This window comes from Nyctereutes procyonoides, unplaced genomic scaffold (assembly GCF_905146905.1).
Source record: "Nyctereutes procyonoides isolate TBG_1078 unplaced genomic scaffold, NYPRO_anot_genome, whole genome shotgun sequence".
Lineage (NCBI taxonomy): Eukaryota > Metazoa > Chordata > Mammalia > Carnivora > Canidae > Nyctereutes > Nyctereutes procyonoides.
The window spans coordinates 21,320,825-21,337,948 of NW_026575134.1; the positions used below are offsets into that span (position 1 = coordinate 21,320,825).

Genomic DNA, 17,124 nt, shown 5'->3' on the forward strand with positions numbered 1-17,124 from the left:
TTTTATTTATTTATGAGAGAGAGATCACGAGCAGAGAGAGAAGGGCAGAGGGAGAAGCAGACTCCCCGCTGAGCAGAGAGCCCCATGCGGGACCATGACCTGAGGCGAAGGTAGATGCTTAACTAACTGAGCCACCTGGGCACCCCTGGTAGTTCTGTTATAGAATATTTTCAGGAACAAAACACAGTTAAGATTTTTAAACATTTTAAAAGCCAAGCATCTGTTAATCTCTATGAAGCTTCATAATATGAATGGTATAAATCTCTCCGAAAGACAAATGTACTGGTTAAAGTCTAATTATTAAAATTTTTATTTGCTCCCACTTGTTTTACTTCATAAAATGAAAAATTACAGATGCATAAACTATAAAGTCAACTGATCAAAACAGAATGTCAGGATAAAAAAAACCCTAAGTGACATATTTTTATATATACCTTGTTTTTATTCTCTTCATTTTAAAACTGTTTATATAAACTGGATAGAGATAAATAAAAAAATGTGTTGTAGTGTTTTCCTCTATATAGCAAGAACAATAAAATGAAAAACCTTCATATTATTAAAATTAAGTTTCTTAAATTTGAAAGGAGCCAAGGTAAGGATGTCCTATTTACATTTAAACACTAGTAGGTATCTATCACCTGGCTTTCAGGATGAAATAAAAATTCTTTCATATATAAAAGCCCAACTTAAGTTATACTAAAAACTCACAAAGTAAATAAATAACCAGCATACCAATGCACTAATATTAACCAAGAGTTGACTACTTTGGATACGATTAGAGTGACACTCAACAGTTACAGCAAATTGGTATATACTTACAGGATGGGTTGTTTGGAGTTTTTCTATCAATAAACTCATTGAAATTTAAAAGAAATTCAGTATTGTTATCTGATATTTTAAGGTCATTGCAGTAATCTCTGAAAAAAAATATTTAAGATATTAGCTATAAAAATCACACCTTTAAAAGAATGAGCTTTCATTATTTTATTTGTATTTTCATTTTATTTCATTTATTATTTAAAATAATAAATGTTTTCACTTCCTCAAAGGAACTGAAAACATTTTCTCTTAACTACCTCTGGGACTTTGCAAGCTTTGATTTTCTTGTTATTTCTATTTCCTCCTATCATCGAATAATACTTTGACAATAAGGGGTGAGTGGTGCGGATAATATACATTCAGCACTTGTCCTCTGGACAACCGGTGCTTAACAAATGTTAGCTTTTGTTGTTCTTAATACACTATTGTCACTGTATGTTACGTATTTGGAGTTTTCATATAAAAATGAACAGAAAATTTGAAATATTAAATATCAAGAATAAACCCATTCTATGTTAACATTTATTAATGAGAAATTACCATGTTTTAAAAAAAAACTTAGTGAAAAATGTGGCATTGATTTACCTATTTGCAAATATCTTTAATTCCTGACTCATTAGAAAACCTCTGCATTTAATCAATTGCAAGATTCTATTTGGGCACATGAGAAAAATGTATTCTCCCTAAAGATACATAGCTGGAAAAGACAATTATTTTATATACTTCTCAGATGTTTTTTTTTTTTTAAGTAACACATGAAAATTTGATTACTAGTAATTTGTCGGTAGTTACTTACAATATGGAATCTGAAACACCTTTTGTACTGTTATATTAAAATTCAGTGCACTTAAATGAATCTGATTTTGTAACATTATGAATTGGTTATTTGGAAAATTTGCAGATCTGACACGTTTCATTTTAAAACTTAAAAATTACATTCGTTAATAACATCACCAGTCTAGCCAGGTAACTACTAGGAAGCAGTAAATTCAAATCCCCCCAAATTCTTTTTTTTTTTTTAAAGGACAAATTTTGTCACAAGCAACACATACATACTCTACTGTTCTCTTCAAAGTAAAAGTCTCACTTGATTATTGAGAAAATGTTTATCACATACCTAAGTCATTCTGTCAAGTAAAATTATATTTCATGAAAAAAGGGTGAAGAGCACCTATTTCAACTTGAAATTCAATCACACAAGTGCTTTACTTTGAGACAGCCAAGTTACTCTGGTATGCAGCACCATTCCCATTTTCTTCCCACTGAATATTAAAAGACATGTACTCAAGGGTAAAGCTTCCATAAAACCAGTAATTTTTACTGCTTCCATCAAGGATATTTTAAAGTGAGACCGGCTCCCCACCCCACCCCCAGCCAGAAAGATTACAACAGTGACCAGGAGCTTCACTGCCTGGAGTCCTGCTAAGGTATCAGCTCCTCACAGCTTTTCTACTGTCTTCCAATGTCGACATGGAGAAAAGACCAATAATTACCACTATTAGGAAAATAGCTTTGACCTGGTGGGTTCCCTGAAAAGAGCCTCTGGAACCCACAGGGTTTGAGATCCCTACTTTGAGAAATGCTATCCTAAGTATTTTGGAAATAAAAAATAAAAAAAAAAAAACAAATATAAGGTTGTCATTACCTAGGTTAATTCAACAGATAGGATAATCAAATACTGAAGACAGAAGTGCAATTATGTAGTGAACATTTTCAGATGCAGACCATCAGCTAAACAGCCTCAGAGAGTAAAGAGAATATCAGAACTTCAAAACACCCCCCCCCAAAAAAAAACAACATAAAACTTCTCAGTTTATGGAAAATTTTAGTTTGGAGGCAGGGTTTAGAAAGGCGGCATGATTTTCACTCAATCATTATTGACAGACCTCAAATGGACTTCTTCCCATAATTAGTATTTAATTAGATGCTATCACACATACTGTTCTTCCTTTCTCAATCTAACTCATCTTTGAAATGCCTTTCTGATTCATGAGCAAGAAAAAATTATTATGTTTTAGGCTTTTCATCCCTTTGATGAACAGGTAAAAACAATGCTCTGTGCATTTATATTTTACTCAGACGTGCTGGGTGTTCTTCTGAGATCGATTAGCATTTGATAATCAATGTACACACTTTGATCTTGAAATAGCAAGGAAATTTCCCAATCTGTCAAATGGGATAATACTATTAATTTACTATAGCATTTGCTTGCACAGTTAATAATTATTCATGTAAAAGTTTTTTTTTCATGTAAAAGTTTTAACACGTTAGTTGAGATGGACATTCATTGGTTTGTCTCACAAGCTATCACATTTCTCCTCTAGAATTTACTCCTTCCCTAAACACAGAGGAAATTCTACTCTTGCAGTCAGACCATGAAAATGGTTCATAGGTTAATCCTTGATGAAATGAACAGTCATTGCTTACAAATTGGGAACTGGAAGTTACATTTATCCTCTCTGTGAGTACTGGGACTTCAACCATATTTTCCACACTGACTAACAGTAAAGCTCAGAAAGCCAGTCTGTGTGGTCTGCTATTCAATAATTGGGATAGATGAGTGAAGAAGTTGCCTAGAGAAAAAAAAAAAACACGGATCTGAGATGAAAGGAGAGTCTTATCATTATAGCACATCTAATTTCAATCTCTTCTTATACTGTTAATGAATGTGTAAGTTAATATTCTGTGGATATTGTTCTGTCTCTAATATTCTTTTCTAGGTAAAACTGCTTTTAGCAGTTTGAAGATGCTCAGTTACTTATGCTGGAAAAAGTGGTAAGATTTTAGGTATTTTTAATAACGGTTTTCAAAATATTCTTTACGTATTTATAGATTCTACAGACACCATATGTATTTATTCGGCACCTATTATGTGCCAGGCAATGGATGGGATGTTGTATTGAATGTAAGTCAAATAGAGTTGTGGCTTTGCTGAGGAAAGTAAATGACCTAAAATGGGCCAGTGCTCTAGTAAAGGAAATAGAGTATTCTATGAAGCAGTCAGCAAGAATGTCTAATCCAGTGAAAATGAGAAGGAAATTCCTAGATCAAGGAGCTTTGAAGTTGGGATTTGGGAAGGGTGGGGTGTGTCTGAGTACAGTCCATAATAGAAGAGAAAATCAGTGGATCGAAAGAGCTAGAAGGGGAAAAAAAAACAAAACCCCAACACACATAGAAACTGAGAGAAATTTAGTTGTTTGGAATTCAGAGCAGAGGTTGGCAAACTTTTTGTAGAAGGGCCAGATAATAAATAATTCAGACTCTACAGGCCACAGGTCTAGGCCACAACTAATCAACTCTGCCTTTGTAGTAAAAGCAGCCACAGACAATACATCACCAAACAAGTATGGCTGTGTTCTAATAAAACTTTGTATAAAACAGGCAGTCTGCAGGCTGTAATTTGCTGGCCCCGGATTTAGAGTATAAGGACCACACTGTAAACTGGGATCTAGTAACAGAGCGATTGAAAGTGATGATATAAGATACAGATTGTCACAAGACACTATGGAACTATCGGTTCATATTTAGCAGATGAGAAACGCAATTTTATTGAATTCCAGAAACTCTCTCCAGTTACAGAAATGAGACCAGACTGGGAAGTAAAGGGGCATTTGGAGAGGTAGGGACATCAAGTAGGAGGCAGCTATCATAGCTTAGGTCAGAGAAAGCACTGACCTGGATGAGAGCAAACAGCAGAGTTTGGCAGATAAACTTGATACTCGTAAAGTACATTGTATCTGGCAAGACTTGGTGGTTGGTTGAAAGTTATAAACGAAAGAGAGGAAAGACAAATGCTTAGTAGACACTGATTTGAATCATGTTTAAAAGATATTCCTGTCAGTTTTCCATAAACATGAATGCTACAGGATTAGATAAGCCGGCGTATGCATCCTGGGTTTTTATCACAATACGAAGACATTAGAATATAATCAAAACAGTGCAGTACTGGCACAAGAAGAGGCATAAGGATCAAGAGAACAGAACAGAAAACCCAGAAATGAATGCATGACTATATAGACAATCTTTGACAGAGCAAGAAAGAATATCCAATCGGAAAAAGTCTCTTCAATGAATGGTGTTGGAAAACTGGACAACAATGTGCAAAAGAATGAAACTGGACCACTTTCTTATAGTAGATACAACAATAAATTCAAAATGATTAAAAGACCTAAATGTGAGACTTGAAACCATATCTCCTGAGGCAAGGGAAACAAAAAATAAACTACTGGGATTTCATCAAAATAAAAAGCTTCTGCAAGAAAGGAAAAGAAAGAAACACTCAACAAACCTAAGAGGCAACCTAGAGAATGGGAGAAGATATCTACAAATGGCATATCTGATAAAAGGTTAGTATCCAAAATAGATAAAGATAAAACTTAATACCCAAAAATGAATAGTCCAATGAAAAAATGGGCAGAAGACATGAGTAGACATTTTTCCAAAAAAGACATACAGATGGCCAACTGTCTGAAAAGATGCTCAACTTCACTTAACTGAAAAATGAACGTCAAAATTCCAATGATTCATCACCTCACACCAGGGCAAGTGCTACCATCAACAACAAACAACAGGTGTTGGCAAGGATGTGGAGAAAGGTGTGGGCATGCAGACTGGTGCAGCCACTCGGGAAAACAGTGTGGAGGTTCCTCAAGAAGTTAGTTAAAGATACAGCTACCTTACAATCCAGCAATCTCACTACTAGGTATTTACTCAAAGTACACAAAAATACTAATACTAAAGTGATACATGCACCTCGATCTTTACCGCAGCATTGTCCACAATAGTCAAATGACAAAAACAGCCCCCGCGTTCATCAACTGATGAATGGATAAAGAAGATGCGGTGTATACTATGCACAATAGAATATTCCTCAGCCATGAAACAGAATGAAATCTTGCCATTTGCAACGACATAGATGGAGGTACAGTGTATTATGTTAGGCAAAATAAGTCTATTGGATAAAGACAAATACTGTACAATTTCATGCACACGTGGAATTTAAAAAACAAAGGGAAAAATAAAGAGTGAGAGAGGCAAACCAAGAAACAGTCTGAACTACAGAAAACAAAATGATGATCCCCAGAGGGGAGGTGGGGGGGATGGGTGAAATCGGTGATGGGGATTAAGGAGGGCACCAGGTGTTGTATGGAAATGCTGAATCACTATATTGTACACCTGAACATAATACTACACAGCATGTTAACTGTAATTTAAAATAAAAATTCAAACAATTTTAAAAGAACTAAGAAAAAAAGAACACTCAAATTATTATCAATCACATGAAAGCAGAGGTAGGGATAAAGGTGTATTTTAGGGTTAGAAAAGAGGAATTGTATGAGAAATACAATAAGGGAAGAGAAAAAAGAACATTAATCTCAAAAAATTATGTGAGAAAATGTCACTGTATTAAAATGCTTTCCCAGAATGTTGTTAGAGCATTAAACATCAATCATAACCTAAGACATTCTAGCCTTATGTGTATACCTACACAGCTATCTGTGGATCTCAGTAGAGCCAACCGTGTGTATGTGTATATATACACACCTACATACAGAGTGTTCATGTGTACTCACATATGCGAAGACCCAGTTCTTCACTATTGATGGATACACTGGTATTTCCACTAAGAGCAAAGTCTACATCTGTCTTATTCACTATTGTATCCCTGAGTCGGAACATTGCTTGGCATAGGGTAGTTCCTTACTGAGTTGAGTGCATGAATAGAGGACAGTTATGGTTTTAAAATTATTGCTCCCTTTGGTTCCATAATTTGGCAGAGGGATTAACTCAGAACTGTTCCTGAAGGCTCACCTATCCATACAAGCAATAAAAAAAAGTAAAATAAAACAAAACCAACCTTGGTGCTATGAACGTATAGCCAGATTCGTCAAAATTATCTGGTTTCAGTGTTTCCGAATCTGCAAAGATAATGTTACAGGATTAGATAAGCCATCCAGAGTATGCATCCTCGGCTTCTAGGACAATATGAAGGCATTAGAATGATAACCTAGTAAGAAAAAAATAAAAAGAGTGTTTATATCCTAAATTGAAATATATCAATAAATATAAAGGTCCTTAACACTGCATACTAAGATTATAAAATCCATTTTAATTTCATAACACAAATTACACCAGTTCTATCAGAAAAATGTTGTGTTCTAAATGTCCCATTTACTAGCCCTGCCATAACCAAGGGATCTCTCTATCAATGTTACATCAGAGTTCACTGAACATCTCAACACAAAATTTTTATCATTACGGTAAAGAAACATGATTTCAATAAACCCATCGATGCCTTTAGTGAATTAGTAACATTTTTCATTTTAGGTATGAATTAGTAAGTGGAAGGATAAAAACACCCAAGTTTTTAAGCCTCAGAGAAAACCTAAATGTGAAATAGACTGCACATGAAAACACAAGCATCTTCTTCCCCCCTTATTGCTGCTAAGGTTTGAGTGATCATGGAGGAAAATCTAGCAGATGAGAAGCACAGAGGATAATATCCAATAGGAATGGAAATATCAGTGGAAATGTCAAGTGTACTAAACAAAGAAATTGAGCAACAAGAAAATACTTGCCCTTCATTTTGCCCTTTTTGGCTGTGAAAATCCATCAGAAAGAGAAAGCAGGGAAACAAAAAAAAAACAGGGTAAAGCAAAGGGGGTCACAAACAATATTTTATTCAATGACTTTCTTGAATAAAAATATTGTGCATAGATCAAAGGTTTATTTATGTACAGCTGTACTCTGGAAAAAAAAAGACATCTTTCTGAAGACTGGAAGGTATGTCCTATCACTTACTACTAGAACATCTTCTCTGTACTGTGGTGATTTCAAGGGTCTATTTTGCAAAGTGTTTAACGCAGGTGCAATGGCGACGATGTTAGCCTATATTCAGAAGCATTTACCAACCATCAAAGACCAACTAGTCATCATCCCCTCATTTATCATGTGAAGAACTAGCTCATGCAAAGTTGCTGGTTGTTAAAAAGACCATCATATCTATCAAGTGAAAGTGTAAATATAAAAGTATAAATTTAGCATAACGAGGATTACAACTGACAGGCGAATGAAAGAAACTGCAGTTAAAGTCAGATGTAAAAGGCATATATACACATACAGACACGCAATTTTTTTTTTTTTACTTCCTAACATAATTTAGGTTGTTAGTAGTAACTGATGTACAAAAGATATGATGGTCATTTTACTTTAGTAAATCCAGTCACCCAAAACAGATTAATAATGACTTAAAATATGCACTTATGTTAATAATTACTCCACATTCCAAAAGATGCTTTAAAAAAATAATCCATTTGAGTTACTGAAGACATTATTAATTTGGATTATGAGAAGGAAGGTAATTGCCAGACCAAAGCCAACAATCAATGCAATTTAATTTATTCAAACAGAGTAGATGTGGAGCACAATATTATTCTTGCGAAATGCAAAAAAAAAAAAAATATAAAGCCTTATTAGCACAGTGCCATGAGTAGAGACCATGTGAAACATTTTGCACCAGCTAGCAGACCCTTAAAATGACAGCAACAGAGGACAAAGCACTGCAATGATTCTATGAGCACAAAGCAAGGCAGGGTAAGGTGGTGGGGATGCCAGTGAGACTGGGTACCTGCTCATATTCTATCCACGTAGAATATTTCTTGTTCCTTGCATGTTTGGAATGGGTTAGAATCATTGCTGTAGATTTGGTAGTAACACCTACTAAAATGTATAGGCCTTGGGCATTCTAATATCTAGACAAATTTATACAGCTGGTACTGAGAGATAAATAGACTCTGGGGTCGCTTTCATAGTACTTACATCTGGCCTGAGTTATTGTCTCTTCTATTTTGGCTTTTATATAGTAAAAACTGTAGGTTGGTAATACCAAGGCCAAACTGCAATAGAAACAAGAGAAGCATAAACACAAACAAACAACTTAAAAAAAAAAAAAAAGACACATCCAGTTAATGGAAAATCCAAAGATCTTCCTCATGGGAAAAAAGAGACATATTACTATGACAGGAAAATGCATTTAGCAAATAGAGTACTTTATTGAGTCTCGCCATCCAGAGTCCTCCGTTCTCTACATTGTCGGGAATCAGAAGAGACACAAGGAAAATAAGCTACCGAATGTGCCCATGAATTAGCTGAGAAAGAAGTGCCATGTATACTGTATTTCCAGAAAAGTGTACTGAAAATACTCTGAGTGTTGAAAAAGATACAGAGTATCAGGGTTACGTTTAGAGAAAATAAATAATATACTAACTGGATACCCTCCTTCCTGAATTATACATCACGTTAAGGTGCTCTACAGCAAATGTACGCTATTTAAAAATTACATTAAGTATTGTCCTTTCTACTACACAATTTGTAAGATTATCTGAAATATACTCCCTGAAGGGGTTAAATACCCCCTATTTTAAGACTCTTGAGGAAAATTCCCTGATGTCTGTTGGTAAGAAAATTCAGATGCCTTTATAGCAGGAAGAAAGACTACTTGCTCATCCTCTTGGTTCTTAGAGCATAAAGCGGTCAGAATATTTGACTATTAGGCAGTTTGAAAGAACACAACTACATATGTGTAATTCTTGCACCCTGGAAATGGCTAATATACGCGTGTAGGACTTAACTATTCTGTAGCCACAGTCACAGCTCTGAATGACCTTGGCTCTGCTTTAATACCAAAGGAAACTTATGAACGAGTGGGTACCAAAAATGGGGGTAGAAGATGCCCAGCGAACTGAGTATTTTCAAAGAGCAACATTCGATTAATGTGACCTACTGAGTCATTTACACTCATTTCTAATATTTAATCCAAAATCCAACAATGCACAGGAAAAGGTGTGCATTTCTAGGCTTCTGAGTATTTCGGCATATTTCTAGATCTTCTTTTAAATTACTTGTTTCCTGTTTCCCAGGCTTTGAGAAGAATGCCCAAACTAGATTCTCATTCTCTATTTTTTTTTTATGGCCAATACAGAGCAGGGCAAAATATAAAATTTCAGGTTTTCCTTCTTATGACCATATATGTTAAAAATTCACTCTACAAAATGGGAAAAAAAGCAAGGGTTTATCGCCTACAACTTAATTATTCAGTCAAGATAGCAAAATGAGTGGATGCTTGTACTTCCAATTCCCAAATCTTTCTCCTTCATTAATTCATAGACTGTCCTTATGAGAAAAGGTCAGAGAAATAAAATGTTATATAGATTTAATGAAAATATCTCCGTTCATTTTATAGGTAACTTCCTTTAAGTGGAGGCAGAGATGGAAATTAAAATAAGCAGTGCAATTAGTCTGAAAGCAAGATGACCTTTCGTGATTCGCTTGCCATTTATAAAATGTAGAGTAGAATTACTGAGCATTTGAAGATTGTCTCCCACAAATTCCTCTCAAGGGAAATTAGGACATTTTTATTGCTCCATCAGCATTTATTGCTAAGAGAAACTTCTAATTAAAACCGATAACGTTATATCATGTGGCTGCTACAGTGTCACTCTCCAAGCTTGGGTTACATCTCACGTACCATAAAAATAGTGTTGGAACTCATGAGGAACACAAGAGAAGTTTTAAAATTGACATATCAAATATACATTTTATTGGCCTGCATGTCTCAGGTTGTTATTAAGAGCTACACTTCATTTTATAGAAAAATACAGTCACACTTGATTTACTTCCATCTCAAGGCAATGGTTATTTCTTCAACTTATAGCAGATAAAATCTTTACCAACATTTTGAGTTGATGATGTTGTCATATGCAGTGTTTGCTGTCTCTCTCCATATAAAACCAACAGACCGAAGCTGCTTTATTTTCTCCCAGGGATTAAAGCCTAATAAAGCCAGTGGCCACCAGGTGGATGCGAGAGCCCATGCGATGTTTTTGTGACTCACATAAACATGGTTGACTTACTTAAATGGAATATAACATACTTTTCAACTCAATCATGACTCTATAAAACTAAATTCTTTATGAAAAAAGAGCAGTCTATTAATATAATTAATTACTATAATTCAACTGTGATACCTGAATTTACATCAAGGCTTAAGAAGACAGAAGTCACTAAATGAAACTGGATACTTTGTTCATTAAATCAAAACATGCCATTTCTTTCTTCTCCTTCTATGACATAGTTCAACTATTTTTTTAATTGTGAATTTATTTATACAGTGATTCAGGGAAGTGCTATAGTGAAAACAGACTGAATCTGGCCCGAAGTTGTAAGTCCAATGTAGAGGACATTTGTGAGACTTTTACAGACATATTTAAGCAAGGTATAATGACAATTTAAAAGTTATGACTGCCATTATTGTTGACTCATTGTTAAGGTTAAAAGGATCCAGTTTTTCTAATTTACAATTTGTTCATCTAAGAAAAAAGGCAGGAAGCACTATTCCCACATAGTGAAGAGGATATAAACTCAGAACCACATTTGCAAGCTCTCGATTATCAGCTCAGGACCAGTTAAGTAGAGAAATTTGAGAATAAGCATTTAGAAAAATTTTCAGCAATTTGGCAAAGTCCATGTCTCTGAAAGCTAATAAAAAATTTTAAGCTTGAATTTTTAAAATCTTTTTTTAAGTTGATTTAGTAAATAATTTGTGTTCTGTTTTATATAAATGTGGGTACATCAAAAATATTATGAGACACAGTGGTCTATGTAAATGTACGAGTGATTGGCAGTGAGCCAGGAATTGAAATCTTAGGAATGAGAGGAAGATGACAAAAGATTCAGAGATGAGGATTTTAGGGAAGAGGAAGACAAAATGAGTAACAAGAAGGAAATATTCTGGGCAGCCCTGGTGGCTCAGCAGTTTAGCGTCTGCTTTCAGCCCAGGGTGTGATCCTGGAGTCCCAGGATCAAGTCCCACATCGGGCTCCCGGCATGCAGCCTGCTTCTCCCTCTGCCTGTGTCTCTGCCTCTCTCTCTCTCTCTGTCTCCCATGAATAAACAAATAAAATCTTTAAAAAGAAAAAAGGAAGGAAATATTTCTATCAACCTCAGCATTAAGAGCATGAGGAAGTAGGACCACTGGACAAGCCATGACCTCCAAGAAGAGTTAGACCAAGAAAGTGAAGGGGATGCTTGGCAAGTGAAGAATGGAGAACTTTCAAGGCACTATAGGGTATTATTAGTCTGTCCAGCTTTCTAAGGCCCTCTCCTTTGGAATGACCAGGATGTTACAGACTTGCCATTCATGGGGGAAAGTTATATCAACTGAGCATTTATATCAGATAATAGTACGATGTAACAAGTTTTAAGTTAACTTTCCACCTAAATATAAGTGATATAAACTAACAATTTAAATGAGGAAATCAGTGGTAACTAAAAACTATTAGGGGATTTTGTCACCATTTATTATCACTAACATAAATAGGTAAAATGATATTATTTTTAAAAAGATTTTATTTATTTTTTCATGAGAGATTGAGAGATAGAAATATATAGAGAGATAGGCAGAGACACAGGCAGAGGGAGAAGCAGGCTCCATGCAGGGAGCCTGATGTGGGACTCGATCCTGGTACTCCAGGATCACGCCCTGGGCCAAAGGCAGGCACTAAACTGCTGAGCCATCCAGGGATCCCCTGTAAAATAATTTATATCACACGTCTTCACTTCTAAAATTTATATTCCTAGCTTTTTTCCATTTTGAAAATTAGAGCTATAATTTTAATACATTTTTACACTGGAAAAGATAACTTTTAATTACAGTGAAAATAGTTGCTGAAAATGCAGAGACTTAATATTTATCTACTGCAAAAACTGCTACTAGAAATTGGTGAAAGACACTGAACAGAATACTTTTGTATACGATACACATTTAAATCTAATTAATTACCTGTAATCTGTGCCATTCACAGGAGTCCATGTGTATGTCCTGTTGCCTTTGTCAATGTATCTCTAGAGAAAAAGTTTGAATGGTTGTTACCACCTTATAAAATCTATGTGAATTCATATGAAAAGCAGAACACCAAAATATATTTATAAATTCTGTGGCCATTCAATACCCTCCTTTACAAATGTCTGATCTAGTCTACATTTACTTGTTCTGTTATGGGGATGTGTGTGTATGTGTAAGTAAAGCAAAATTTTAGGACATAAATAAGTATCTGCCTCATAACTTTTAAGGACTTTCAAGTACAAAATCTTAGTAATTCATGTGGAATTTTTAACCTTAAAACTTTGAAACTATTTTCTAAGAAATAAATTTTAATAATACAATAGAAGGATATATTAGCTAAGCCTCAGATATTTCCTTACTAGAATGTGTTTTGAGAAATTGGTAACACCAAGAAGTTAACACATCATTTCTAGATCCAAATGTATGGTTAGCATATTACTATTCTTATTACGTCATTGTTATGGCATTTATCATAAGAGACTAATTACTTAGTACCACCGAAGGTCAGAAAAACAACTAAATCCACCAGGGGAAGGAAGCTCAAAGCTCAATACCTTGATGGATAAAGAATCTTTTATATATCGCTACAAATGATAGTAAAGAAATAATCATTCTTTCTTCTATTAGGTACAGTGATGACATATATGCATCTTTATATTTTTTAAGTTGTCTCCAGCTTTATTATCATCATCAGAAGAATAACTTTCACTGAAATGTTACTTGGTCTTAGGCATCACAATAACCACTTTACAATCATTGTCTAATTTAATCGACCCCTGGACTAAATACTATTTTCTACAATCTATTGATGAAATAAAAATACCTAAGTCTTCTAAAAAAATTGACAGGATTAAGGATAATGTATGATGCCATATTCATTTTATAACAACCATATATGTTGCCTTATGCAACAAATATTCTTCTGGTTTGCTCAACATGTGTGGAGGACAGAGAGAGGGAGAACAGGGATTGGTGAGGAGGTTTCTGGACTAGAAAAATTCTTAAAAATGAAAAGGAACAATGTTCATGTATTTCATACCACCCATAAAAAAAAGGCAAATTGGTGTCATTCAGTAAGTTAAAAAATAGTATACCATATTAAGAAAATAAACATGCAAGATAATGTTTTCTTGCAATATTATTAACAAGCGAAGTCTACAGGTGGATATTGGTTAGAGGAATTTACAGTAAATTGAAGGAAGAAAACATCAATGTGACTAAATACAAACAAAATTAATTTCTAAGTTGAGGAAAGAATGTGTAGGTCAAAGAGTTCTTGGCAGAATGACATGGAAAAGTTGACAGAGCTGTTGAATGATTTACATCTTTCCTCAGGGAGCGAGTGGGTAAAGAGCATGGCTAAAGTCTAAGTAAAGAGAATTGAAGTTTCAACAATGCCTGCAATTGTTATATACCTCCTTCTGTCCTCTGGTAATGGGGACCCCTAATGATATCAAAGTGAGAAACGCCAAGTGCTAATGAATGGGTCCTATTTGAATCCTAGGTCCATCTTAGAGAAAGACCTGCTGAGGAATTCAAAAGAAATGTATACATTTAAAGAGGCTGTTACTGAGGGAAAGGATATAAGTTATCCACGAACACAAATTTCCAGGCTCCAAAGCTTCTGGATTCTATGTATTTTTCAAATACTGAAATATATGAATGTCTGTGTATTTAGTCCACACTTGACTGACGATAGATAGACACACTGCTCATAGGCAGAGTTCTTCCGCAACTATGTAAAACAATGTAAGTTTACTACATATTTATACCAGTGATTTATGGGTATAGTTGTGTTACCTCTTGATTTTATTTCAGGTTTAAATGCAAGGCAGTTATGACATAAAGTGCATATACAGTGAAGGAACATAAGCCAAAAAAAAGGTAAATGACTAAAAACCCAAGTCAATATATGAAACTCAACAATTAGAACATCTGCATGCACAAATCACATAACACATACAGCTATTAAATATTTCAATTTTGCATGACTGAACTGGCCTTAAAAAACATGGTAAAACATTAAATTGGGTGCTCTGGGGGCTCCTGGGTGGCTCAGTGGTTGAGCGTCTACCTTTGGCTCAGGTCGTGATCCTGGGGTCCTGGGATCGAGTCCCACATTGGGCTCCCTGCATGGAGCCTGCTTCTCCCTCTGCCTGTGTCTCTCTCTCTCTCTGTGTGTCTCTCATGAAAAAAAAAATAAATATTTAAAAAAAATAATAAATTGGGTGCTCTATTTTCTTTTTTTTTTTTAAATGAAGGTTTTTTTTTAAGATTTTATTTATTTATTCATGAGAGACAGAGAGAAAGAGAGAGAGAGAGAGAGAGAGAGAGAGGCAGAGACACAGGCAGAGGGAGAAGCAGGCTCCATGCAGGGAGCCCAACATCGGACTCGATCCCGGGTCTCCAGGATCAGGCCCTAGGCCAAAGGCGGCGCTAAACCGCTGAGCCACCCGGGCTGCCCGGGTGCTCTATTTTCTATGATAAAAATGGAGGCATAAAATACAATTTTCAAGAACATACTATTAATAATGTAAAACATCAAGAAACCTGAAGCAAAACATTTTACAGAAATTAAAGAGTTAAGATAAAAAATATCCTTCAAAGGTCTTAAAAACGTGTTTGAGATACTGTTTTCTAAATACTGCTTTAATGAGAAAGACAAACTACCAATATCATTATTCATCTTTACATTTTATATAAGAATAAGCCTGACCTGATTCTTACCTCATCTTGAGATTTAACCAGAGTTCGAAATGTTTTTTCTCCACTCTCTCCATCGATCATTTTATTTCGAATCTATGGGAAAATATAAGAATCACTTTATTGCAAGTACTAAATTGACTACCAAAGTATGACTATGAAAGTACTGGTGTTTCCAAGGTTTATACCTTATTTTAGAACAGACTGAAAAAAAAATAGGGTGGTTGTACTAGTAATTGTAGTTGTCCTTTAGGAATATTCTTTTAAAAGTTACCACATGATGGTCATTTCCATATTTTAAAATAACAAAGGTCCCCTTAATTGTCTTCACCTAGTCATTAATTTTTGAAATATAATTAATGAAAGAATGGTCAATTACTTTATGGAACAGATGGAAGGGAAACTGAGCCTTAACAGGATAGGTAAGTAATATTATTACAGTCACTCAGCAGCGTGAGGGTCCAAGGACCACCTTGGTGCAACATTACATGATTCCGCTCTATCATTTCAAAATAACTTGTAACCAACATTCATTAAACACCTAAGACATCCCAGCTCTATGCCTTGGCCTTGGGTAATAATGATAATTAAATTATATTGTTCTATAATGAGTCAATGTATAAAATGTATAAAACAAGTGTATATTAAAACACAATGTAACAAATTTTATTTATTTTATTTTATTAATGTAACAAATTTTAAAAGAAATACAGTGGCCTTTGCACAGTTGAGAGAAGTTAATCTCTTACAAATTACATTTGTACTGAAATACTTGAAACATCTCTACCTAGGGAATGGAAGAAACAAACTCATGTCACACACAACTTAAAATATTGATTCCTTTTCATATGACCATTTGGATGAGAGGGCCCAGGTTCCCGAAATTTTAACAACAATCATCACTGTGTATTATAGTACCTAGGAGAGAAGCTAGCACAGTGAAGCTGCTCAACGAATACTGTGGAATGGATGAGCCTCAGCACCTACCTGAGAATACTGTTCAGGGGTACACTCACCTCCACCTTAATGTCATTCTCTAATTCTGCATCAAGGAAATCCAAAGTTACTGGCTCCTGAGATTTGGGGTTCTACACAGAAAATAATAATAATTAAGCATATCTGACATTATGAAATGATGCTGTATACAAATAATTTAACATATATTCACATGTAAACAATTCCATAAATGTTACTTACCTAAGGTATATTAAATAGCTATATAAAGGTATCTGGTTTCATATACATATATTTTGAAGTAACAATAAATAGGCTACGAATTTGAGCCTTAAGTATAGCAGGAAAATTTGAATGTACCTGTACCACCAACTGAAGACAGTCTCAGAGTGCTATGTTAGATACTACATTTATAACTACAAGTTCTGTGGGAATATGACAACTGAAGATCCACTCAACTTTAATTAGGATGGGGAAAGAGCAAAATAAAGCCATATGGATAACATATTTGGCAATTAAACAAAGGCAACATATAAATAATACATATTCTTTATATTTTAGAAAAATAAATTATGTGAGGGAAAATCTTTTATAAACTATGAATCTGCTAAGTAAAACACTCTTCTAAGCATATTTTAAGATGCATAAAAAGCCAAGTTTGCTTCAGATATTTGAATCTCAAAAATTTGACATTATATTTTCGTAAGTTAAATTCAGTAAATTTTTATAAGAAAATTTGTGATCAA

General features: G+C 34.6%; 1 protein-coding gene across 7 annotated transcripts in view; it reads right to left on the reverse strand.

The window, feature by feature from the left end:
* The window catches only part of CACNA2D1 (calcium voltage-gated channel auxiliary subunit alpha2delta 1), a 476,566-nt gene that overhangs the window by 35,645 nt on the left and 423,797 nt on the right, over positions 1 to 17,124 (reverse strand). For 2 of the 7 annotated variants that reach the window (XM_055300848.1, XM_055300845.1), the window contains 7 exons: positions 16,441 to 16,497; positions 15,449 to 15,520; positions 12,659 to 12,720; positions 8,638 to 8,714; positions 7,398 to 7,418; positions 6,677 to 6,737; positions 820 to 917 (listed from right to left, as the gene is read on the reverse strand). In XM_055300848.1, the coding sequence (XP_055156823.1) occupies positions 820 to 917; positions 6,677 to 6,737; positions 7,398 to 7,418; positions 8,638 to 8,714; positions 12,659 to 12,720; positions 15,449 to 15,520; positions 16,441 to 16,497 (448 nt within the window). Of the gene's footprint in view, positions 1 to 819; positions 918 to 6,676; positions 6,738 to 7,397; positions 7,419 to 8,637; positions 8,715 to 12,658; positions 12,721 to 15,448; positions 15,521 to 16,440; positions 16,513 to 17,124 lie in introns of all 7 variants that reach the window. The other 5 variants (XM_055300847.1, XM_055300844.1, XM_055300849.1 and 2 more) reach the window with 3 other exon arrangements.